Source organism: Thermobia domestica, unplaced genomic scaffold, assembly GCF_964235325.1.
Source record: "Thermobia domestica unplaced genomic scaffold, izTheDome1.hap1.1 HAP1_SCAFFOLD_1621, whole genome shotgun sequence".
In the NCBI taxonomy this organism is placed as follows: Eukaryota; Metazoa; Arthropoda; class Insecta; order Zygentoma; family Lepismatidae; genus Thermobia; species Thermobia domestica.
In genome coordinates this window covers 5,529-32,054 of record NW_027657331.1, presented here as the reverse complement: position 1 = coordinate 32,054, position 26,526 = coordinate 5,529, and the positions used below count along the sequence as shown (strand labels likewise).

General features: G+C 34.9%; 1 protein-coding gene across 1 annotated transcript; it reads right to left on the bottom strand.

Annotated features, from left to right (window-relative positions):
- Positions 1–26,526, bottom strand: Vps15 (vacuolar protein sorting 15; the record flags this gene model as incomplete). The annotated part of the gene is given in 7 exon segments (XM_081748176.1): positions 1–63; positions 2,516–2,642; positions 5,399–5,503; positions 9,459–9,631; positions 11,566–11,715; positions 17,557–17,737; positions 26,098–26,526. Coding segments are annotated over 7 exon segments (891 nt in total), but the record flags the coding sequence as incomplete, so codon positions are not given.

Here is a 26,526-nt window from a genome sequence, read left to right as displayed (position 1 = left end):
CAAATAAACTTCCGCTGACAAACGAAGAGAAGCTTCTTTCTCCATCATATTACGCAGCAAATCCTGCAAACATTCAACATATTTACGTAACGGATGTACAATGGGAAAAAGTGAATCTATAAAGAAAGAAAAGCGTCGCGGTAAGTACTACTAGAAACTTTCAAATGCACCTGGAAGCTTCTCAGACATCCTCTACTTTTTTATTTTCTTTCCTCTTCTCTAGATACATCTGATGAAGCGTTTTAACGACATATTTCAAAGTGAACTTTTTTTAGTGTACTATTTATTTTTTCTCTATTTTCTGGTGAGTCATTTTCTGCTCCCGCTCCGAAATTCCATTTACCCATTATATATAACATAACACGCATATTGAAACACTCAAAACAATGGTCGATTTAGTGCACGGAGTCCCACGTTCGATTCCCGGTAAGAGGGCATTGGAATTTGAACCAATTATAGTGGTTCAGATTCTACCTTAAACTGTAGGTTTACATATCTTCGGTACTGAAGAAGAACGCTTAAATTTCAACCAATAAAATCGTAGTCGAACCATTGTAATTATCACTTATTTGATATGCTCGACAGCTTCCACAGGATGTCTACTAAAATACCAAAATAAAATTTCGTGACTTTTTCGTGACCTTTCCTTTACCAAATCATAAAATTTTTGCTTTACCAAATCACAATATTTCCTAACATTTTCAAGAGCGAATTTGGGTACGAATTAGGCCGAATTTTCATCCATGCGATAGAAATGTACTTTGCTTGCGATTTGGTAGCGTGTAAAGCCGACTATAGACATTTTTGGTGGTGGATTTTGACGTTTTATAGAACACAATTTTCCAATCTGTACTTACATTTGTACAGTTTAAAAAAATCGTGACCCAAAAGCTAAATTTCATGACTTTTTCGTAACATTCGTAACTTTCGTGACCGATAGACACCCTGTTCCAGTACGATACCTAGTGTCTACTTCTAAATTTTCACTCAGAAGTGTCCACGACTATATAATAAATATAAAAATCTAATATTCTACGTCTTTGTCTAGATAGGTATATGGTTGCGTGAAGATTTTAAATATAAAAATACACGCCTTATCCTACATATCAAACCCTTTTGAATCTTCCATCTTGTCCTTGATCATGCTGGCCGCTCCTCCTCCCCAACCCCCAAAAAAGGGGACATTACAGAAAAGGAAAGAAAATTTAAATGATGGAAAAGTACCTGTAAACTGTCCAGGTGGGTGTCATGTTGGAATACAGTTCCACGTTTGTTAACTTCTTCACTAATTTATATATTTTCATATTGTAATTTTTTAACACCCCCACCCCCCCCCCCCCCCCCCCCCCCCCCCCTATATTATACAAAATTTTCTCTTCGTCTATTAGGATCACGCGAGTGTGAATTGTACAATTGTAATGTTAGTACATATGTTACTCCACAGAATAATTCTTGAAGGAAAGCGAAATTATGAATTTTGTTTTTGCAATAGGCAGCTAGAACGATTATTTCGGCCAAGTTCGTTAATGGGCTCAATTCGTTAAACATTTTTCATTGGTAACGGTGACTATCCACAGGGGCGTCATTTGGGAACGCATTTACCCCTCTTCTCCCTGAGTTTGAGAAACATAATAATTAGTATACCAATGTATTAATAATTACATGAAATTCTGATGTCTGTAGACAACCTTGCCCCCCCCCCCCCCAAAGGAAAATTTGAAATGATGCTACCGGCTATCCATATCCCATTCATTTATTAACGTAAGTTTTGCGTGATCCTCTTTACTGTCTTTAGCAGAGTTTATTATTTCTTAGTTTCCTGTACTGTATTAGAAGCGACCATCCCTTTGTTTTATCGTCCTGCATTAAACTTTATTTACTTTCAACCTACTACCATGTGTCCTGTATTCCAATATAGCATTTACTAGGACATTTCACAGCTACTTTCTTTGTTCTTTCATTTTTCTTTCCTGTTCTCCATAATTATGTGTTTTTTCTATCTGATGAAGTATCTTGCGAAAGGTTCAATGTACGTTGTGTTTTCTACAGTATTTACCTGATGATTAATCCATTACCTGTTCCTGCTTTTGGATTTTATTGCTACAACCAAATATTTATTGACAGAAAGAATACAAAGAACAGACCTATCAGTCAAATTATGACTGTGGTTCAATTATGCATCGATATGTTAATGAAGTTTAAATTACTATTACATTTGCTTTTTCCTTTTCACAATATATTGAATTTTGAAAGAAATAAAAACAACTCATACATGAAATTACTTTCTTAAATAAAATAACTACGTCTAACTAAGTATCTAATTATTATTTCACATGCATTTTTCTTATTTTTAAAAGCATACTCTAGTACATATTTATTGTTACTGTACAGAAGTTCAATACCTACGGAAAAATGTAGAAGACAAGAATTACATGGAAGCTCGAAAATTCAGAGAAATTTTGAAATCCAAAACGGATTTCTCGGTAGGATTTAATACGTATTTAGTCTTACTTACTCGTATGCCTGGATCTTCTAGCTTTTCTAAGTGTTTCCATGCATTATATTCTCCATTCCTATACGCAAGTAGCTGAGCAAAATCAAATGGTGGATGTCCTTCATTGAAAAGCTCTGTCAAAGCGCATCTGAAACACATAACATAAATAAATAAATAAAATATTTTTAATTTATCAGCATCAGTTACATCTGGTTCACAAACGACTCACCCTGAAATCGAATGAGCATTACAATCGAGCAAATTAAATAAAATTTACGTCCCACGATTATGCCCTTGTAGGTTATAGGACACAGATGATTAATGGAAGTGAATATTATGAAAGAATAGGAGGTACAAAAATGTAGAAGGAAACGGAAGAATTCCGAGAAAATCCCACAGATACAATATTGTCCACTACAAACTCAGGGATAGAACCAGGGGTCCTTTTCACTAAAGATCAGTAATCTACCATAGCTATATCTAAAAATTAATAATATTACACGTATAGATGAATCAGTCTATTCCTGATGATGTACAGAGTAGTATCTTCTCTAGTTATTTAACTGGCGCACGATGGCTTTACCTCTTCTTTGATGTGTGTAGTTGTTCGTTTTATTACAGTAAAACAGGCTCTCTGACGTATGATGACAGTTTTCTCGGTTTCTCCTTTACTCCCATTTTGCAATCACTTCGCAAAATTCTTCATTAGTCCCTTCTAATTCTAAAATTTAATTTAATATTTATAAACTATATTCCACGTACATATTTGCTGTCAATGAAATTAAAATGAAGAAATAATGCTAGATTAATACAATATAATGAAACTTTCGCAAACAATATTCTAGTATAAAAATTTGAGTAATCAAAAATGAAATAGAATCTTTCAGTTTTACGTCTCACGCTTAAGCCGGCTAGGTTAAAGTGCACGGTGACGATGAGAAATGAATGAAATGGTGGAATGATAAAGTGGGAAGAAACGGGAGAACCCCAAGAAAACCCACGCACACGGTGTTGGTGCACTACGAAGTTCACTTGGCGCGAGCTGGGATCGAACCAGGGACACCATGTACCAGAGATGAATGCTCTGCCATTAAGCCACCACAACCTCAATTAGAGTAATCACATCGGGACGTTTATATTGGGTGGGTTACGTGGGTCGCATGGCACATTTGAGATATAGATAGGTTAGTTGGAAAGGGAGTGAGAAAAAAAGGTCTTTGCAAGATGGTATAAGAAAAAAATCTGAGGAAAGTAGGTAATAACAGTCCTGAATGCATTGGATTGACGTAAAAGTGTGTAAACTTTGTGTGTCTATTTCGCTTATAGAACTGATTGTATTTTATTTTCCACCACCAGTATTAAATCTTTATTTATTTATTTATTTATTTACTTATTTATTTGGTATCCCATACAATGTACTTCCTGTTACAAGAAAATACTCTTTTCTTTATTAACTAGTACACTTTTTACGCTGAAATATTTTCATTAGGTGTCTCGTTGTGTCATAACATTCTTTCATACTTGTACTCCATATTAATACATCATCCAGATGGCAAAGATTCTTTCTAACACTTTAGTAATGATGACCATAATTTTTGGAAGATTCTCGCTAAACAGTGAAGCGCCAAAAGTAACCGCTTCCAAATAATGATTAATACTAAGAACCCTGTAGACTCCTAAACAACTTTAAAGCTATATGTACGCTTGGTTGAGATCTAACGTGACGTAGAAATTGCCACTACAGAGTCTGTTTAACGAATCTTCAATTTTTGACAAAGGATGACTAGCCTTTTAAGTCACCAGGTTAACTCTGCTCTTCAAGTCCATGCAAAGCCTGAATGAGCCATTCTTCTTTCTGATTACCACTAGAACAGTAGCCGAATATTGGACTCACTCTAACAATGTGACCTAATAGCACGCTTTTGCTTCTGCTCCGCTAAACTTCCTTTTGCCATATAATCATTACCTGCATACTCCAAGAAGGTTTTTTCCAGCAACTGAGTTCGCAAGCATTACGTGTTCCAAGATAGTCTTTTAAGGAAAGGAAAGGAAAAAAAAAAAAAAAAAAAAAAAAACAATGAATTATCTTTGTAATAGCAAGTAACTGCATTGAGAAGTCTAAGTTTGCATTTTATGCCAGTTCGTAAATTTAATTATTATTTTTCAAGGCGCTAATGTTTAAAATTGTAATCTGAAATTGTACTTCTATGTTTCTTCTCTAATTCTAATTTCATTCAATGCCTTTTTAACAATAAATTTCTATAGTATCATACACGATAGTACATATTTAAAAAGTAGGAATCATATTGCTGACTTTAAGTGGCAACACCACATACTGCTCACACAGAACCCTGCGAAATGTAATAGTGTGAAGAAACAACTCTTGGAATGTAAGTTAAAGTATGTGTCTGACGCATACTACTGAAGTAACAAAACGTGAATTATCCATAAATGTGTCATCCTTTACCTAACCCAACAGAGCTTCAGTAAATACTTTCACCATTGTCAGTTGATGTGAGATGACAGATGTGAAAAGCAATTGAAAAGAATTTTTTGTCGATTTAAGAAAATACAGGTATTCACTGAAACTGTATTTGATTAACTAAAGCATAATGCATCTTCGTGTAGTCCGTTTTTCTACTAGTTAGTCTGATATTTTTCATTGTCATAGTATCATCATCCATTGCGTGACTAAAATTTGTGATCAAGGTATATACGTTACAAAACATTGAGCATAAACAAATCGCATCGAGCATACATTAAATTATAATATATCAAAAGTATTACCTTGCAACCAGTTATATAGAGAAGAACGTAAAAACTTTTCCATTGATAATATCATGATGCATTTTAATTACATTCGTTTTATTACTAGCCATATCAAAATGGAAGAGCTGTACTTACCCTGCAGAAAATATGTCCATTGCAGGAGTCAGATCTCCTTTCTTTAGATCTTCTATGGGAAGAAGCAGTTGGCTGCTAACTTCAGATACTAAGGTTTTGATGAATCTGAAGACAGAACGAAAGAAAAAATTAACAAAGCAATAAAAATACATCGGGAAATTGATTATATTGATTTGAAAAAAATGTTATAAAATAGGCTCTTAATAAGGTTGAAAGCTACCAAAATAATATATTATGTATAATAAATTGAGAAAATAACCGAATTTATCTTACATAATTGCTCTATAGGGGCAAATTCAATGATTCTCGGATGAGTCATGAACTTTATCGTTCTTTGTATATCACTGAATCAGCATCTATAGAGAAATAAAATTCCTCCATTTCCTCCATTTATCATACAAAATATATAATTCGTTGTCAGAGGTATTACGTGGTATTGAAACTGAGTTGTCCAAGCACAACAGAAGTTGTGGTACAGTCTATATGGTCGCAGTGCCTGTGTACCAACCTCAGAAGTGTAAGAAGTATAGCTATTTTTAATTTCCTTTCTTCCTTATATATATATATATATATATATATATATATATATATATAAATTAACGTCTCTTTATAATGCTCCGAGGCTACGGAAAACGAAAACAATGATCATGAATAAAACGGTGGAACAAAGAAAGAGGGAGGAAACTGGACACCTTTAAGAAAACTACGCACTCTGTTTGTCCGCCACAACGCCCACTTGGTGCGAGCTGGGATCGAACCAAAGATCCCACATACCAGAAGTGAGCGCTATACCACTGAGCCACCGCGCTTCTTTATAGATGTTCTTCGAGCGCTACGTTGGGGTAGTAGTAAACGCATTGGTGCGTTAAACTGGAGACCTGGATTCGCTTCGCCGTCCAGTTGATCATTCTTTTCACTCTTTGCACATACAGTATCTCTAAAATAATATTGCTATTTGTTTTGGACACTTGCTTTTTAATCACATTCTTTCATAAAATAAGAGTAGTTTGATGGAGTTTCCAGACATCAAAAATTATTTTGATCGACATACAACAAATTACTGTAGAAATATATGGTACGAATCTTATGAAGCTAGGGACACTATGAATTATATAACAAAGTTGAAACCGTTTATCGTAAAATCAAAATGCCTTTGAAATTTGTTCATTGTATTAAAATTAAGAACGGAGTTATAATTGATTCTAGCTTCAGAAAATCTGGGATCACACCAATTCAGACATTAAATAATAAATAAATAAATTAAAAAACAGCCATGTATCTTATTTTGTGCCAGTCAGTATCTATGAAATATTTTATTAAAGGAGAATCCACAGGACTATAATTTATCAGATTCTTGAATGATTTTAATTCTCTGAATTTATATTGTACCGATTTCAAACTCACATAGGAACACACCTCAGTTGTTTAGTGGAGCCACAGAGCTTAACCAGAAAACCCAATATTCAGATCTGCAACGTATGAGACGTTTTGTAATTGTTTTGAACAATGAAACAAGACTATTGTACTCATCCACTGGTTCATTCGCATTTTCTTTCTTTCATGTTATCTAATGTTTTCACAACAGAAACTGACAGTGGTGTATTTACGATTTTGTTTCGGGGGGCCTTTGCTAACTTTCGGTGGGGGGGGGACTTACTGATAATAACACGTTCTAAATTAACTTCATTATTTAAATAAAAGCAGAGTATACCTAAGAATCTTCTACGCAGGCGCACACCATTCTAATAGTACTATTTTCCCCCATTTCACACACACACACACCCATAAGAAAAGAATCAAAAGTCCAAAGAGTATTTACAATTATTCTATGGAAAAGCGTATTCTTGTTATAACAAGTTTTACTTCATTATAAATACTCAATTAAGTATTGGGAAATCAAAATTAGTTCACAACAGTTATTCCGCTGCAAAAGTAAAACATTCCTTTTTAAAATATGGTAACATAATTATATATTTTTATTCTGTTCTGTTAAGACGCTTTTGTATCACCTAAGCTTTTCCGAGATTAATGCAACGTATACTCAGCGTATGGCCAAATTTATTTGTTATTCCTCTGTTCCATTACGTATATACACGAATTGACATTTATATCACACGATAATACAAAAATTGCATTGACTTGTGTATTCTCTTTCGATCCATACATGACTACAAATATTACGATTTGTGTTCGATGAACGAAATATGTTTTGAGAAAAGTCAAAACGCACTGAAGACATGTGAAAATTTTATATTACACAGCAAAAAATGAGGAGTTACAACAACAAAAAATGACTACCACTTTCAAGTGTTACTGGTGTATTCTTTTAACATAAATGCCATCGCCTTCCGAGCATATCGGAAATAACTAGAAACTGGTGAGGAGAATTTACGTTGGTTTTTATTCTTTGCTGTGAGCAAAACTTTACGAAGAATATTTGGAATTTATACCAAGTTATAAATAGCGTACTACGTTTTCTGTAATCGGGCACGAAAATGGTTGTGTAAACCTGTAATTGTTTGACAGCAGTTACATGAGTACTACTGCCATCTGTCGTTCTTATCTGTTGTGTGTCTCCTGCATGAACATACATACACTGACAGGGTAAATATATAAGGGAATTCTGATAAGCCAAACTCTTCAACAAAACCTGCAATGCATCAATAGTAGGTTATGCTCTATTTAGTGAACAACATAAGATATCGTGCAACACTTACTGCTGCCACGTGGATTATATTATCAATTCAACTGTGTACTAGCAGCAGTTAAAACTTATGCACGAAAATCTGAAAACCGTTGATCGTAGTGCTTGTGAATCGCAAAGATATTTTGTTTCAGGTCGACACGAAGTCGTACGTTGTTTGGGTCACCCATGACACCATTATAAAACTTTTGAAAATGTTAATGCATTCACCATATTCCTCGGACACTACACAATCGGATTATATATTTTATTCCATTCATTAAACAACCAATTGTAGGGACGACGGTTCCGTACACTCGATGAGGTAACGCACTAAACAACTTCCTTGGTTTACGTTTGGTTGAGTTTTACCACAGCGGGATCCATAGTTTACCCATGGGCTAGACAGGTTATTGCTGTCAATGAGGACTATTTCTCATTTTCTATGTATAAGGTTCACACTGAAATTCTGATACTGATTTTCCTGAATTTTCATTACTGAGTAAGTAAATTTTTCCTGACCAATGACATCACAAACGTTATAATTTATGGTTCAATTTAAAAATAATAATCATAATAATCAGCCTTCACCATCCCCGAAGCTACACTTTTTATTTTTTAATTACAGTATAAGCTTACTTTCTTACTGTAAACACTTATTATGAATCAAACTCGCTGTACTTGAAATACAATAAAATACTAGTACCAATATAATAATTATACACTAACGATATCTTTAATATCTTGGCATTGTGAATACACTCATAAAGAAGTAGACATGTATCAAAATTTGGCCCATCTCTTTGATTATCTGAAACCAACGAATCGAACCTTTGAATTTTGACTTTTTGTCCTGATTTGTTGTTGTTCGTTCAAAGCTTGAAGTTTGAACACCTTTCGGTTCTTCTCAAGTTTATTTATTTCTAAATACAATTTTCACATTTTATCTTCTTTCTGAATCTGTCTAGATTCTTTGAGATATCTTTCATATTTTCTGTAGGCAGGTTAAAAAAAAAAAATCTGTCCCTTCTGTGACTTTCGACATACTTTAAACCATTTCTCTGTCTCATTTTAATTTCTTTAACTATTAAGTTCAGTGTAAACCGTGAATATGTCTTACTTCATATTATAGCCTTTTCTTTGCGCAGTCAAAATGTGACAGATTTTTTTAAAGAACCTAATAAATTCACCAACTTTCGTCACTTTAATACAGTAACGCTATACTCGGAAACTAAATGTTAAGTCTTGTTAATATTCGAAGGCATAAACATATTCATATTTCGTAACACAGAAAAGCATCCCCTATAGTTATTTCCAAATAAATAAATATTCAAATTGTTATCTCAATATTTTAGAAATATAATCTATGACTATTACCTTTCGGGAGCAATGTAGCATGTTCGTCTTCGAGACGTATCAAAGAAGTAGGAAAAATCAGCTGGATTATCTTCAGGTAAATAGGTAGGTTTGAATGATGCAAAATCCGTCAAGAGAACCCAATTCCAACTTGTTATCATGATATTTTCCAATTTTATGTCTCCATGGCATACCTACAAATAAAATATTTTCACCAAAACAGCAGAAATTCTTTGAAAATTTTATATAGCAGAACAGAAATATACAAAGACCAAAAAAAAAAAAAAAAAAAAAAAAAAGAATTCCACTGCGAACACATGACAATAAGAAACAGCAAAATGATTTTTCTATCAAAGTGATGACATGAATACGAAACAACTGTGAGCACTTTCGTCTGCAAATCCCCACAGATAATAGCACATCTAACAAAAAGAAAGAAAAACGTAGGTTCGAAGAAATACTAATGTTCTGATTGTTTATCTTAGCTTAAACACTGTACATTGTTAATCACATAACTGAAGAAATATATCAATCAGTACCCTCTGTTAAAATCCACTCCTACCTCCTCGTTTTACCACAACAACTACGGAGCAGAAGTCTGCAAATCCTAACAAGTGGACAACTATAAGAAGGAAGAATAATACTGCAAGGGATTCCTTTTGTCTGGCATAGCAAGCCGGCAGGAAACTCACCAAATTACTTCCAAAGATACATGAAGATTCGCCCTTTGACATGAAAATGAATCTGCTACCTGGTTCACGGAACTTCTTATCTATTCAAGGAAAGTAAAACTGTAAAAATAAAGGATTTAAAAGGAGGAAGAAAGTTACATTGAAGCAGAAACAATGATATTTGTACAAGCTGAGTAGAAATTAGGATCGGTAAAATCTTAGACGAATGTATCAAGCGACCAAACATATTTCAAATAGAAACATGACGATTACAAAAGCTAAGAAAAAAAAAATAGCAGTCAAAAAGCTAAAGAACTACATCGAAAACCTTGGAATAATATTTGAAGGCATCAATGCACAGGTGAAACGTATAGAAAAAGACATGTAGAAGTATTCGATATTTAAGAACAAAATGAAGGAAATATTAGGTTATCAGATTTCTAAAAAAGTAGACTAATAATCGGCAAATAAAGCTTCCGACAAGAGTAAGACACATAGCGAGATACAGCTGGGATGGAAAGATAAATTCGATTACAGATTACATAATTATCAATTTAATATGGGAAAAGTATTCAAGAAATTCCTACAGGGGAATGGAAGATGATCAAGTCTTATTAGTCAGAGACCTAAAAGATAAAAGAAAGAACAAAAAAAAAAAAAATCTTACCATACAAGAAAGAAAAAAAAAACTATAAGCATGGAAGCTCCAATTTCAAGCAGCAGAAATCAGTTTTTGAGAAAAGACTTCTCAATGCCAAAGTATGACCAACTGAGAAGGAGCGGAACACACTTTAGGAAGCAATACTAAAAGTGGCGGGGAAAATATATGGAACGACACATGGGAAAAGAAAAGAACAAAACAAGGATAAAATCGCTTAGAAATACACTTACGAATATTGAAGACACGTACAAACTGCACAAAAACGAATCTAAGGAATAGTAAAGAGGAAAAGATTAAAGTGTAATCGGAATTCATTACAAATCTGGAAAGAAAGAAAGAAAAAAAACTGTCTATTAACGAACATACAAAGAAATAATGTCTACACAGAGCAAGGTAATCAATCAGCGTATAAAGAAATGAGAAACGGCTAAACAGAAACACTACAAGACAAAACCAGAATACAGCAGAAACAACTTTAGATATTAGACTGAGAAAAGTACAGGCAACATGAAAGAAGATAAAAGCAGACTGTTCATATTCTGAGTTTTTCATTATGTATTCAAGAGCATCTAACGGTAATTATATATATTAGAATGCAAATTTCAGTGTTAAGCAAATAAAGAAGATTTTAGCTACTATTCCTTTCGGACATCAATTTACAAGCCTTATCTTCATCAATGCCCATTATTATTGTGCCATATTTAAGTCTCATCAATTGTTCAGACCTTGAATTATAAGCAGTGAACAAAACAAAACACAAGTGAATGCAAAAATGGGTAATAAACCATATACTTACACCAAATTTATGACATTGATGTAGTGCATACAGTACTTGAAATGCAATCCATTTCTTCTCTATCATGCTCAAAAAGGGTCTAGTGCTGATTCGATCATACAAGCTGTATTTTACATACTCTCTCATAATAAGTCCTGCCTTGTCGGTAAGCTGCAAAGCATTTTTAAACTATTAGATCTAAAGAAATTTGTCTTTTTGTTCTACTTTCTTACATTAAGAGTCTTCATTTAAATATAAATATGTATATATACATTCTTAACAATATTTACACCATAAATGGGTGAATCCATACGAAGTGGTTCAAAGCAGGTTGCTCGACCATCTCCGAAAATTATACGAAAACTTCAGTTTCTCAGGACGTACGACTCAGATGAACACCAAACAAAAGCAAATATTTACACGAGAGACTGAGGTACACGGAAAATATAAACTTTTGCTTCTAAATAAATATGCAGCAAAAAAAGTACAGAAAATCACGCTAATAAAGGGGTTGTATTTTGGAATGGCATAAAATGGGGGGTTCATAAATTTTGTGTTGAATGCTATTGCATGTAAAGAGTCTGCGGAAATATCCTCAGTTATGATACTACTGGGTCCGTACCGTATCCGTACCCTCCATACCATAGATTTATGGGGATCCGAAAGTTGAAGTTTGATGCCATTTTTGAGGCGTAATATCTCAGGAGGGCAAAGTGCTAAAAAATTGCTGCTTAGGCCATAAAGTAATTCTGTATGTGAATAAACTATTGTGTGTAAAAAAAAAAAAAAAAAAAAAAAAAAAAAAAAAAAAATATGACATATTACATGGAGAAAAAGTGAGAACATGGTAAAAACGCGAAAAAAGCACGTGCGTGACGATGGTCCTAGCCCAGAAAAATTTAAATGTTTGGATGTTTCATGCTAGATCTCAAAAACTACGCATGGTGCAGCAATTAGGACCGATTTTGTTTGTATTCAGTTGTGCAAAAGCCTGCGAGTGGCGTTTGTTCCATCTTTCGAACTCCATGATCATTGCCACGTCTATATGGTGAGGGGGTTAGACCTTGCACCCACGACGCCATCGTCGAACTGGACCGCGGTATTAAGGTACTTAATGTATTAGCAAACTATCATTGAAATCCAATTCCAGTTACGGAAGTTAATGTGTTCACAAGGTTGCGTTACATCTATCTATCCTGTATAGCAGCAAAAATTGCATCAAAATCACAAACTTCAACTTTCGAACCTCCGTAAATCTACAGTGTCAGTAGTATCATAACTGTGGATATTTCTGTAGACTCTTTACATGCAGTATCAGCACAAAACTTATGAACCCCTCACTTTATGCCATTCCAAAATACAACCCCTTTAAAAGTGTAATTTTCTGTACTTTTCCTGGTGATTTTATGTATTGGTTTGCAACCCTGCATATTTAATTAGAAACAAAAGTTTATATTTTTCCATACACCTCAGTCTCTCCTGTAAATATTTGTTTTTGTTTGTTGTTCATCTAATTCGTACGTCCTGCGCAACTGTAGTTTTCATAAACGCTTGCAAATGCAAAAATTGGCACTCCACCAACAACAAAAATGGCCGCCATTCAGGAACACTTGTACATACGACAACGTAAATGATGTTATTGACCTTCTCATACACAAGGTTCGTCACACTCAAATTTTTATAATTTTCAGAGATGGTCGAGCAACCATTTTCATCATCTTTGGACCACTTCAGATGAATTGATCCAAATGTATGCAACGAATAAAATCGAAAATATTCTCCGACTAAGTTACTGAACACAAATTACTTAGCATACGACCTGAGACACAAAGTTAGATAAATTGATTCAAATTTTATTAGATTTATCTTCGCAGATGAGTAAATAGTATTCACCTATCATACACATGAAGATAGGTATGAAAGATAGATCGTAAATGTTAAATTTAAAATTATTAATTTGCCATTCAAGAACATACATAGTATCATAAACGAAGAGTAAAGAATGCACGACTGGACCAGGAATCGATCCTGGGTCTCCGGCTTATTGTGCCAATGCGTTGGTCACTCCACTATATAGTTCGCTCTCTTAACAGCCGTACATTCTATCACTCTTTAAATTAGTGTTATCATACAACTTGTTAATTTCGATTAATAGTGTTGGAAAATATTCAAGTTTATTTTGGATATTTACGCAAAAGAGCCCGGCGGATTTTGGATCTGTATTATTACTGGCCATCGTAAACTGTACATAGGGTATGGTGATTATATAAAATGATGTTTACAAAATGACGGATATATTTGATTGAAATTCATGTATATAATTCCCAAGTAATATTAATGTTCTTGATACTTGGTTCTATCATTCCATCTCAATCATTGCTGAAAGTTTTCCAATGGAGTGAATTCCAATGGATAAAAATACGTACATAAAGGCATATACTAAAGCTTTTGTAGCATTGAAAAATCACTACAACTATTTCTAAAAAAAACTTTTTGCTTACCTCTCTGCTATTAGTTTCAATTTCATTATTCACGTGTGCTTTTAGGATGGGTAACTGAACGTACGTAATAATTTCAGCAGATAATTTTTGCAAAAGAAGCATTTCCTGTTGTATCTTTGAGAAAAATGGCTCTCTCGGCGGGAAACAGACATGAAGACGCAAAAGGAAGAGTTTTTTCTTAAAACATTATTCGCTGAGATTATTAGATGTATTTATTTACCTAGCTGAAGTTTCCTTAGTAAGAAATCGTCTGCGCTCACTTTTATGCCTGACTGGAGAAAAGAAAATCGTGAACTTTGAAAACCTTCAGTGAATCGAAACTATAGAAGAGAGGTAATCAAAATTAATTATGAAATTAAAAATGTTCTCTACGCACAATACAACTGAGGATGATTAGTAGCCATCTGAAACTTGTTACGGTACAGCGAGGGACAAGATACTTCGTTCATGTCATTGACTTTTAAGTCGAAGTATTACATTCTTACAATTTTTCTTCAATAAATAAAGAAAAAAAATCTCCTATACCGTAAAAAAATGGCTCGTCGGCAAAGTGCCCAGTCCCAAGTTTAATTGCACACCAATTGAGCATATCGTGAACAACATAATTTTTGTGAATTTTCGTGGGGTATTTTCCCTTGCTCCAACAATTATCTTCATCAACTTGCATTATGTACCACCTTTGGCATACAGGGCGTACCTGTAGAACGTTAATATGTTACACTAAAGACTTTATGATTCCACGTAATATATATAATATATATATGAAACGAACTACATGCGGTGAGCGGGCCCAATATTATGTTCCCATTTAGAAATGAAATCTAAAATATGCGTGTAACGTATTACAGGAATTAATATTTAATTTACTACTATTCTCGGCCACACAGTACTTAATCAAAAACACATCCTACACTCTACACAATCCAAATCCCTGATTTCCCTGAGACCTTTTCAAAATTAAATTTTATTTACTACTAGACAAAATAAATAAATAAGTAAAGAAGTATATTGCTTATACGGTATTAAATGTCCTTACTTATTTTCTACGTTTATTCCCTTCCCTGACTTATAATTTTATACCTACACAAATGTACAAAAAGCCTTCCCTGCTAATCTAGCGGCCAGCGTGCGCGCGATTAGTGCACGGAAGATCCCCAGGTGAAACTGCTTTGAAATCTGAAAGATGGTTGGGATTTCACACAGTAGATTCACGTCTCAATTAGTCTCGTACTGAAACGGACGTTAAACTCAAATACAACCAACCAATGTGTACAAAATTACAAGAACAAAGGTTTCTATGCATATTTTGTAACATGCACAACGCTGGAACTGGAAACCACGCATGAACGTCAATGCAGTAGAAAGATCTATGATGATAACGTGCTGCAGCCAATGTGCATCTTCGTTTGCATGGAAAGCAGTGCAGCACTTCAAGCGAGAAGGTTCGATTCCTGGTGGGGACCCTCGGTCGGAAAGGTGTAACAGCTTTTTCAGGCAAGCCATCCAGAGTAAGGTTTTCCTGGGTATTCCTCATTCACGCCAAGCAAATAGCGTTAATGAGGACAGTACCCAAGATACAGGTCCCAGGCCGTTTCCTCATTTCCCCGGATGGTGTGCTCACCGAAGATGTCACTCACCATACGCAACGGGCTTAAGGCCTTAAAATGCCAGTAATGTCCAGAAATATGTATAAATAAAGAAATTCAAGCGGAAGGATACTTGTGACAGGTGGCTGTATTGTTCCGTGCTAGTGCAGTTCATTTGACGTTGTCCTTGTTCAAATACAGCTCAGATCAAGACAGGCACAAATATCTAGGGCCATAAACATCTTTTAAAGCTGTTGTATGCTTGTGGAATCAATTTCAACAGACCGAACACAAGATACCATATATCGAATATTAGAGGAAGGGTATGGAGTTAGCGGGTGTGGGAAAGCATCATGGCCTGTGCACGCACACGCATCAACCTCATGTTGGACGTCCGAAACAATTTCCACATCATTGAGACTGGCTTTTTGACTGCTCGAAGATACAAGTATCAGATATTGGAAAAGTATTTTTCAGGATGCTTTTGATCCCGAGTTTCCTTTCATGGACGATAATTCCTATTCACATTGAGCTGTTTTCCTTACACTTTTTAACTGGTGCTTTTCTTTTTCTTTTCGTGTTGTACTAGGGCGTTCAGTGCATACGGTATATTTTGCTTTTGCTTCTTCTTTTAACTATACACAACCATTATTTATACTTCGGAAACTCCACTGTTTTGTTTAACTACGTATTTTATTTGAAGGGTACAGACGAGGCAATTTTATTAAATGAATCTTAGATTCTGATGACAAATTACTAGTTGATGACACAGCTTGGTTAAGAGCACAGTGAATTTCTGACAAAATATTAGTATGTCAGAAAGATAACTTATGTCAAAGGTACGTAAAACATTTAATATATACTGTCTCTTGAGATAATTATCTAAACTGAATATTTATATGGTAGTCATTTTTAAAGATCAAAAGAAAAACGAGGTGTGAAAACGTATTGGCTTTATGATGAATTACTCGTCAAATGTAACTCAATCCTTACCACCTTCTAAAATCATTTTACCTTCTAAAACATTTTAAATTTTCGTTCCTTACTTGTAGAGTCAGACGTTTGAGGAAATGGTCTACTGTTGAAGTTGTAGAAAGCAAAAAAAAAAAAAAAAAAAAAAAAAAAAAGTGTAATTTGTGATTAGAGTTAAAACTAGACCTTCGCAAGAGATAGTATTTATAACTCTAGTAGAGTTATTTATTCATAACTCTTGATTTATTTTATTTTCATCTCTTATAACAGTTTTCTGAAATTGCAAGCAGTTGACAACAGGTGAAAGATTATTCTTAGGCTCATCAAGCTTCTGCTTTATACGTAAACGTTTGGTTTATTCTTATAACTTATGATCTATCTTTTCTTTTACAGGGGGCCATGCGGTGCACGGGGACCTAGGTTCGATTTCAGATGAGAGGAATGAAATGAAACTTATAGTATTACATCCTGTATTTATATTCCTTAGGCTAAAGGACACAGCTTTTCATAAATACAATGTAAATAAAAGTGAATGACTGTAAAACAATTGGCGGAATGATAATGTGGGAGGAAAAGGGTAGAAGCACAAGAAAACCTATGATAATGATGTCCACCACAAACTCTCGTGGCCAGGAACCGTACAAGGGATTTCTCGCACGAGATTGGTTGGTTCAGCACCGATAGGCTATATGAGACGTGGATCATATGGTTAATGTGAAATCCGAACCGTATGAACTCCCATCGAGAATCAAATATGGGTCTTATGCGCTAACTATATGACCACGAGGAATTCTTCTCGCACCAGAGGTAAGCATAATAATAATAATAATAATAATAAATAGATTTAATATACACAAACACGTTACTTACTTTATTTTGTTTCAGCCCTATATTTCCGTAATTATAACTACTTATTCTATACACATGAATAAACTATTTAACAAGTTACTTACAATAGTTTTCTGAAATGGTAGACAGTTGACAGCAGACGATAACTTATTCTTCAGCTCTTCTAACTTTTCCTTGTACGTCGATAGTGGCAACGTTGGATCATGAATTGCGAATACTTTTACTACAACAAGGCCTTCCTGCGATTTCGCTCGTGCCACTTTGAAGAATCTTGTACTTCCCAAGCTGAAATGATCATTCAAAGTTTATCGTCAATACAATTTAAGAGCAGTTGGAAACAGGGCATCTGTTATCTCGAATATCAATGAAAGTGATAAATCAGTTGCGTATTTAAGCTACTCTAGTTACTATAAGCTACTTACTGAGTTTTTCTTTTCTTTTTAACTATTTGTTTTCCATCATATTATCGGCATGTATAACTATACCGTTAAAAGGAATTTCGCGATGCAATTGAAGCCCCAGTAAGTGATTGAAACAGGAAAGTTGCTGTATTTAACGTTATTATATCCACCACAGTATGCTTAATGTAATTTTTTTTAGGTTGATAAAGGTAGGTTCACGCATACCTAAAATGATTCATTATATAATGGTAGCCGTAAGATGTAACTGAAAGAGTAATGTAAGAGAGAAAGAGTAAATAAATAATCCGCTGACGAAGGTAGAGGTTTCCACTCAAAACTTTGCCAATGTTATTAAATATTTAGGCGCATTCTTGAGTGTAATTTAATAAGTGTAGCACTTCATAACTCAAAATCTTACCGTGAACTGTCAACTTTAGCTCCCGTTTAGGGTATCATTCTACACGATATTTCAGCTCTGTCTGGAGCTATGGAACTGAAATATTGTGTAAAATGATATCCTAAACAAAAGCGGCAGTTGGGGGGGGGGGAGTTTAGATTGTGAGTTTTGAGCTATGTAACGAAAAGCACACTTTAGTAACTATAAAGTGTGGCACTTACCTGGTTTAAATGCATCTATGGAAGCTCATTTGTTCTGTGTCTTTCTTTTTTTTAACAAGTTAGTCACTCACATAAAAATAGAATCACTTAATGAAAACATCTTGTACTTTTTCCGCAGCGATTCTAAACAATGACCTACAATAACTTTAAGAAAAATTTCTGCAGAGATAACTCGATGAAAATATTGGAGTTTTAACACATCTTCTATAGTGTCACACTATATGTGAATTATACTTGCGCAATATTTCTTTATTACTTGAAGATAAACATACTGTCCTCGCGCCACGAGAAAAACTGTGACGTAGCTGTATCACATGTGTCCACACTGTCGATTTCACAGGCGCGGGGAGGCCGTTTCATTCGGGCACAAAACACCGTGTGACGAACAGGTTGTACTCAGAACGAGATTCAGGGTTGCCACGTTATAAGCAATTGTTAAGATTAGGAAAAAGAAAATATCTGTAACAAATAATATTACACTTAACAAAGAACCATTGAATACATTTTGGCGAGATTTTCACTGATACATAGAAAAGAAATAAACTTGAAAAAATGCTACTTTTCGAGTTTCTTTGAAAAACTCCTTTGGTTGATATTTTTATATTTGAGGAAAAAATTTAAGTGTTACACATGTTGATTTTTTGGTCTTTTAAAAAAAATTGCGGAAGAGGGAATACCACCGTCTGGGATATTTACGAACCAATTCCCCACCCCCTCGAAGTTAACCCTAATTTTCATTTCACATGGGGTACAAATGGGAGGCACGGTGGCTCAGTGATAGGCTGCTTAACTCTGGTGCGTATAGGGATGCGCACGAGACGAGTCAAGACAGGATTTTCCTGACAAAATTCGTGTCGAGACACGGCTCTTCCAATAGAGAAATATACATTTTTCGAGTCGAGACATCACTTTTACAGCACATTTTCGAGTCGAGACAGTCATAAATCTTGTCTCGTGCACATCCCTAGGTGCGTAGGGTCTCTGGTTCGATCCCCTGCCATTTAAGTTTGTGGTGGACAACATCGTGTCTGTAAGTGTGCCCTCGCTTTCTCCCACATTCTCATTCCACCAATTCTTCCATTATCATTCACTTGCTTTATCATCGTCTCCCTTACCCTTACGGGCATAATCGTGGGACGTTAAACTGAAAAATTTAATTTACATGAGGTGCAAAATCACATAAAAACTCGATTGCTTCTCAGCCAAAAAAAAAAAACTATAATAATAAATAAAATACTGTATTTCTGATGCAACAATCGTTAGAGGATCACGGTCTTCTAGCCAGCTAGTGAAGCTTATGCCTTACAACTGGCATACAGATGTTACAATCAACGTTCTAATATATTTGCCTCCCAGCACCCTGGAAATGTTATCCCAATTGGTAATTCCAGGCAAATTTTAGAAGGGCAACGTACTGTAAATTCACTTCACCGTGCTGGCAACCCTTGATACCGCATCTTTTCCACGCAGAAAGAACAGGCATAAACCATTGTCCAGCCCCAGATTCTGAAAGTAGAGTTCACCTTCGTGCCTCTCTTTACCCCGCCTCCCCTCCGTATAGAGTTTACTCGTGGCGCAAGATCTGTACACCTAACATTACACTAGGGTGACCACAGAAAAGGTGTTCCGTTTTTGTCTCGTAGTTACGTAGTACATTTTTTATATGTTCTTAAACCGAATAGAAAAGTCTTCGTTTGAAAATAATTCGAAATTTTGCAAAACAATGTAATACTTCTCGAAGAAGTGGGACCGTGGTAAACTTCATGTTTGGATATTCAATAACCTACCACGGGCATATACTTCTTCAATGACATGAAATGAAATAATAATAACGATACGTAGCTGGATTGTCAAATTACGCCAGAAGTTACATACACATATTTAAAAAATAAAAAGTGTGGACTAGCCTTTATTTTATTTCAGGTCACATTTGTTAATTCACAATTCATTGTTCTCTCAACTTGTAAGAATGGATGATCACCTTGATCTCGGTCTCAATGACTGGACGAAAGAAAGACAACGTATGGTTTTCTTTCATCCGAATTCCAACTGCAAGCCAGAAAGAATTTCATGCAAAATGGAAGATATGCGGCTTAGAAACGCAAGGGCCTTGTGATCTGGCAGAAGAAACATTTAGAAGTGTACATAACAGAAGAACCAGTGGAAGATTCTGGGAGGTGACGAGATGACATTAAAAATTGGCCAATTTTGTTAAATATATATGGAGAATACCGATCGAAAATAGACAAAACGATAAAACAGAAAGTGAAAAATGTAAATATTAACAGAAATGTATAACACATGGTCCAAATTCTCAAACCGATCTCTGTTGTATTGTACATAATTCACAGATATGAAACAACAATAAAAATGAAATGAAATCTTTCAGTTTTACGACTCAGGATTATGCCGGTTAGGCTAAAGGAGACGGTGATGATGAGGAATGAATGAAATGGTGGAATGAAGAAAGTGGGAGAACCCCGAGAAAACCCACAAGCACGGATTTTGTCCACCACAAAGTCCACAAGGCGCGAGCTTGGATCGAAGCAGGTACCCCAAGCACCGGAGGAGAACGCTCTACCACTGAGCCACCGCGCCCCCTGAAACAACAATATCTAACGCTGTAGGAATATGGAAGTGTCCTCATGAAGAGTTAAAAGACGCACTCCAAGACGAGGAAATGGAAAATAACTATGAAAACAGATGTAAGGAAGCATTAACGCCTGCCTATTTCTTGTCCTACCTTGTCGACCCGACACCGTAAGTTCAAATTAACTGTCAAAGAAAATTACATAGCTTTGAAATCTGCACAAGCTTATAGTGGTACTTCTCTACTGCCCATGGTAATTAAATTTCAAGCAAAGTCTCCTCCCTTTTGTAGTGTGATATTCACCGACTAAGTTCTACAAGATGTAAAAGCCACTGAATGGTGAAATCACAAGGAATCATGTTTGACATGGAAGTATGAAGCCTATTACGCAGTTGTTTATAGCTTCTGCTGCAGGAGTTAAAGAATTTTCTCTTCTTTTGGTTTTGTACAATCTAAGATACGAAATCGTTTAGGCACTGATAAAGCCACTAAGTTAGTTTTTCTTTTTAAGTAACTTCATCAGTAAATAATTCAAATATGGTCGGCCACAAAAATTTGCATTGCATTGCACAATGAGTATAACCTTTTTTAAATTTTTGTTTATAAAATGAATAATTTTAATTATTATAATTTTATCATAATGAATATCAGTATCTTTTTATATAATGTTCATCAGTCGTGTGTTTCGTATGTCGTGTGTTCATATTTCTTGTACGCACTTACAATTAGGCCTACTTATAGACGAGAAACAATCATCAGATATATTGTATAAGTAAATATTTAGTTTTATTTTGTTACACATCAGTACCTTCAGCTTAAATACTGTAAATGTATTCAAAGTAAACTTGTATATCAACATAAAATATATATGTTTTATATGTTAAACGTATACATAAATAAATTATTTCAAGTTATCTACACTGAGAATGACCAACATAATACAACACTGTAACACGGTTTAGTAGTTACTAGAAAGAAGTTTATTACAGGACACAGACACTGCCATAAAAGAACAGCTTTTAGTTCCTAATAAAGAATGTCATTTCTTAAAAATATTTTTTCACTGTTGTTATTAATAATTTTGCAGATATGAAAAAAAAAGTCTGTGGTATATATTATCAAACACGGCATGTACAATTCTGAACTGAAAATTGTGAAATTGAAATCTAAATCCTTCTGAAATCTTGTCATTGGAAAAGAATTCTACTTGTCAAAATTCTTGGTTCAGAAATTTTAATCTTAAAAAAATATATTTGGTTTAAACTTGCATCCTACCTGATATAATCTTTAACATATATATGGGCTACGAATTAATAAATAAATAGAACAGAAATGACGGGGTTGGCTAAATGTTAATTTTAGATTCCTTATATGGTATCGTCTGACAGCTATCTACTTATAAGCAAACAAACACGATTAGTAATTATAATTCATCGCATGCCATTCTCAGAAATACGGTCATCTTATCAGCTCACTATGTACCTTACTTGAATCGTAAACTATCTTTCATCACTACACATAAACAAAGTAATCTATTAAGAACATTCCTTCTGATTATACTATTAACTGACATCTCTACAGTTACACAGTACGGTTTAAGATACGAATTTTAGATTTAAATTCGATTAGAGTTTCAGAATGCTCAAAAGTACTGCATTTTATTTCAGTTTATAGAAAAATAAACTTGATTAAAATCAAACAACTCTGGCGCATACCCACCGTCCTTACGAACTCATCCCTACTAGCTTCACCACTTTTAGGAAATTAACCGGGTCAATTGGAGAATTTATTTTGTGAGGAGGAATGAGTGAAAGTGAGGTACGTGAAACAGTAAAAGTGAAGAAAGTTGATGTTCCTGTTGGTTGTTTTTGATGTTGCAAGCGGCACTGTATGTGGAGGCGGAAGAACTATTTCGCGGAGAAGTACATTTCTTACGATATAGTTGCGCGAAAGGCATGGCGTTGGGGAAGAAGGAAGAGCATTTCGAGGGCTAATTAGCGGAGTATTTATTTAAGGAAAGGAAACTGTTATACACGATTTTCTTCTTGGAATTGGAAAAGTTTACAAACCCCAGTTTTGAAGGTAAGTGACTTCTAACTGAACGAGAATGTATTTCCGCACAGTGTACAGAAGCTGTATTGTATGTTAACAAGTGAAGCAAATGAAATGAAATCTTTTACGTCCCTCGCTTATGCCGGTTAGGCTAAAGGAGACGGTGATGATGAGAGATGAGTGAAATGGTGGAATGAAGAAAGTGGGAGGAAAACGGAGAACCCAGAGATAACCCACGAGCACGGTGTTTGCCCACCAGAAAGTTCACTTGGCGGAGGCTGGGATCGAACCCAAGCACCAGAGTAGCACGCTCTACTACTGAGCCACCGTGCCCCCCAACAAATGAAGCGTTGCAAGTATGAAACCATGACAGGTACTACTGAAATTCCCACATGTTGTCACTACCCTCACTTACGCGCATACCCACAATCGCTGACGCGCCTGCTCCCTTCGAATGCATTCCCTCGTTCCGCTCGGGTACAATTGCTACGCTCCTGCCTTAAGAGCCTGCCTTACTAAAAATAATACGAAATTTACCATTTTTCTTTTGCTTGATTATTCATCAGTGAAAGGAGATAATGAAATGCAAGTTACCACAATCATAGATAATGCTATTCTACAACAGAAAATATGAACCTGAAGAATGTTCAGTGTTGCCATCCATAGAAATTGCAGTGTTGCCAGAAAAACAATTTCCCTAAAATCTAAGTTAAGGCAGCGACTAGAGGAACAAACTCAACTGCATTTGATTACGTATCATGTTGTTTTGGTTTCCTGTGAACTACTTTTTAATTAACATTATTATTTAGTTTTAATAACTGTATGTTAAAACTATTTTGTTTATTACGAAATAAATACAACTATTATTTAAAAAGTAGTTCACAGGAAACCAAAACAATATGATACGTAATCAAATGCAGTTGAGTTTGTTCCTCTAGTCGCTGCCTTAACTTAGATTTTAGGGAAATTGTTTTTCTGGCAACACTGTAATTTCTATGGATGGCAACACTGAACATTCTTCAGGTTCATATTTTCTGTTGTAGAATAGCATTATCTATGATTGTGGTGACTTGCATTTCATTATCTCCTTTCATTGATGAATAATCAAGCAAAAGAAAATGGCAAATTTTGTATTATTTTTAGTAAGGCAGGCTCTTAACTCGGTTAGATAGCATTCTTGCTTTTTAGTGGCCACTAGCACAGGTTGATTTGGGTTTTTGCACTGTAGTTTTTATGCCCCTAGCAAAACTTAATGTAATCCAACAAAATATAACAGAATGCATTTCGTTTTGGTGCTTTTTTTTTTTTTTCAGTTTTCAAACTGGTCCGGCGATATGGCACTAATGCCAATTTCCTGATAAATGACTAAATTTTAAACGTTCTTAAGCCTGAAAGCATTGAACCTACTCTGAAGAACAAAGACTAAATTAACTAGTATTATCTTTAAACAACATTGTGAACATAATCGAAATATGCGAGTATCTTACTCCTGCTATGTCTAACAACATACAAATATATCAATCAGAGTGAAATGTTTTGTGTATGCATTCAATAAGGAAGCTTACGGAGTGAAGTCCGTGAAGGTAGTATGCTTAACAAATGATGCACTACCATGAAAGAATTCGAGACTGATTCCTGCAAATATAAATGTTGAAGGTAAGCAGTTGTTCCGGAAAAATTCAAAATACGAAGGGGGGGGGGGGGGCAGAATTTCTTCCTAAAAATTCATACTTTTTCATCTATAGTCTAATTTTGGCTAGGTTCGGTTAGATTACATTGCGTTGTATTTACCTACATGGTTCGTATTGTCCACCCGCAATTTAAATAGCTCACTGTTTCTTATATACGACCAAATTTTTAAAATTTACAGAATACCTATTATATTATTAGGCCTATGTTTAGTAGAAGGGGTCCAGCTCTTTCCTCTAAAAAAAAAAAAAAAAAAACTACAATTTTGGAAATTTCTGTTCACATTCGGTTAGTTTAGTTTAGTTTCTGTTATGTTATATTAGTGTAGGGGTCCCGCATAATGTCCCCAAAAAATGATTCCTACTAATATTAGGTTAGTTTATGTTAGGTTAGGTTAGATTTGGTTACGTTATGTTACGTCTAAGTACTTGCATCATTTATTTCTCCTGTAAATTTTGTGTATTTTACGTGCTTCTGGACCCCTTGTACTAAACATACTCCTATTATTATTTTACACTATATGTAATATTATGTTTTATCTTCGTTTATGCGCATACCCACCATCGCTGAAGCGTTTGCTTCCTACTGACGCCCTTCGCGCCGGCCAACCTGCTTCAGCCTGACCTTTGGTGTTAGCACAGAGAAAATAAACAAGTCTTATTATTTTCTCTGCGGTGTTAGATGCAATTCTTGCTTCGGAGTATGTTTAGTACAAGGGGTCCAGAAGCAAGTAAAAACACAAAATTCACAGGAGAAACGAGTGATGCAAGCACTTAGACGTAACATAACGTAACCAAATCTAACCTAACCTAACATAAACTAACGTAAGCTAACCTGAACTAACCTAAACTAACGTAATATTAGTAGAAATAAGCGAAATTCTATCATTTTTTGGAAAATTATGCGGGACTCCTACACTAATATAACATAAACTAAACTAACCTAACGTAACGTAAACTAGCCTAACCTAACTTAAACTAACCAACTCTGCCCTAAACTAACCGATTGTGAGCAGAAATTACCAAAATAGTAACATTTTTTAGAGAAAAGAGCTGGACCCCTTCTGCTAAACATAGGCCCTTGCTTCTATGTTGTTTTGACATCCATAACGGTAAACCTCCGAAAGTGAATCTGCACCAACGAACACAAACCCTCCTCTAAGAAGTAATATTTAGATTAGTCATATTAAAATATAATGTTTAGATTAGCCACATTAAAAAATAATGTTTAGATTAGTCACGCATCATTAATTTATGTTCAAAATACACAGTAGGTTAATTTTAAGCATAACTTACCTTATATCAAATTGTAGCTCTGGGTGTTCTGTAAGATAATGTTCAACCGGGAATATTTGCGAAGGAGCTATTCCAACTAACTGGTTACCCATTTTTGTTTGCAATTCTACTTCGCAACTTGATTTCCTATTAGTTACAAGTTAAATATTGTCATTTGCCATAAAAAGAGAGACGTCAAGCCATAATCAAACTGCGTTTGTTTGTTTACAAACCGAGGATAATTATTAATACTTGCTGCTGAATATTAATAGGTCATATTAACTACATGTTATACACAACACTGTTACACAATATATGATTAGTCTTTTCTCCAGGTAAATTCTTTGCAAAACAACGCGTCATAAAAGAAAACCTAGCTGATGAGAATTAACACCGAATTAACACTACTCAACTAATGCTGAACTTCCAACGCTGTATCACTCAGCTGAT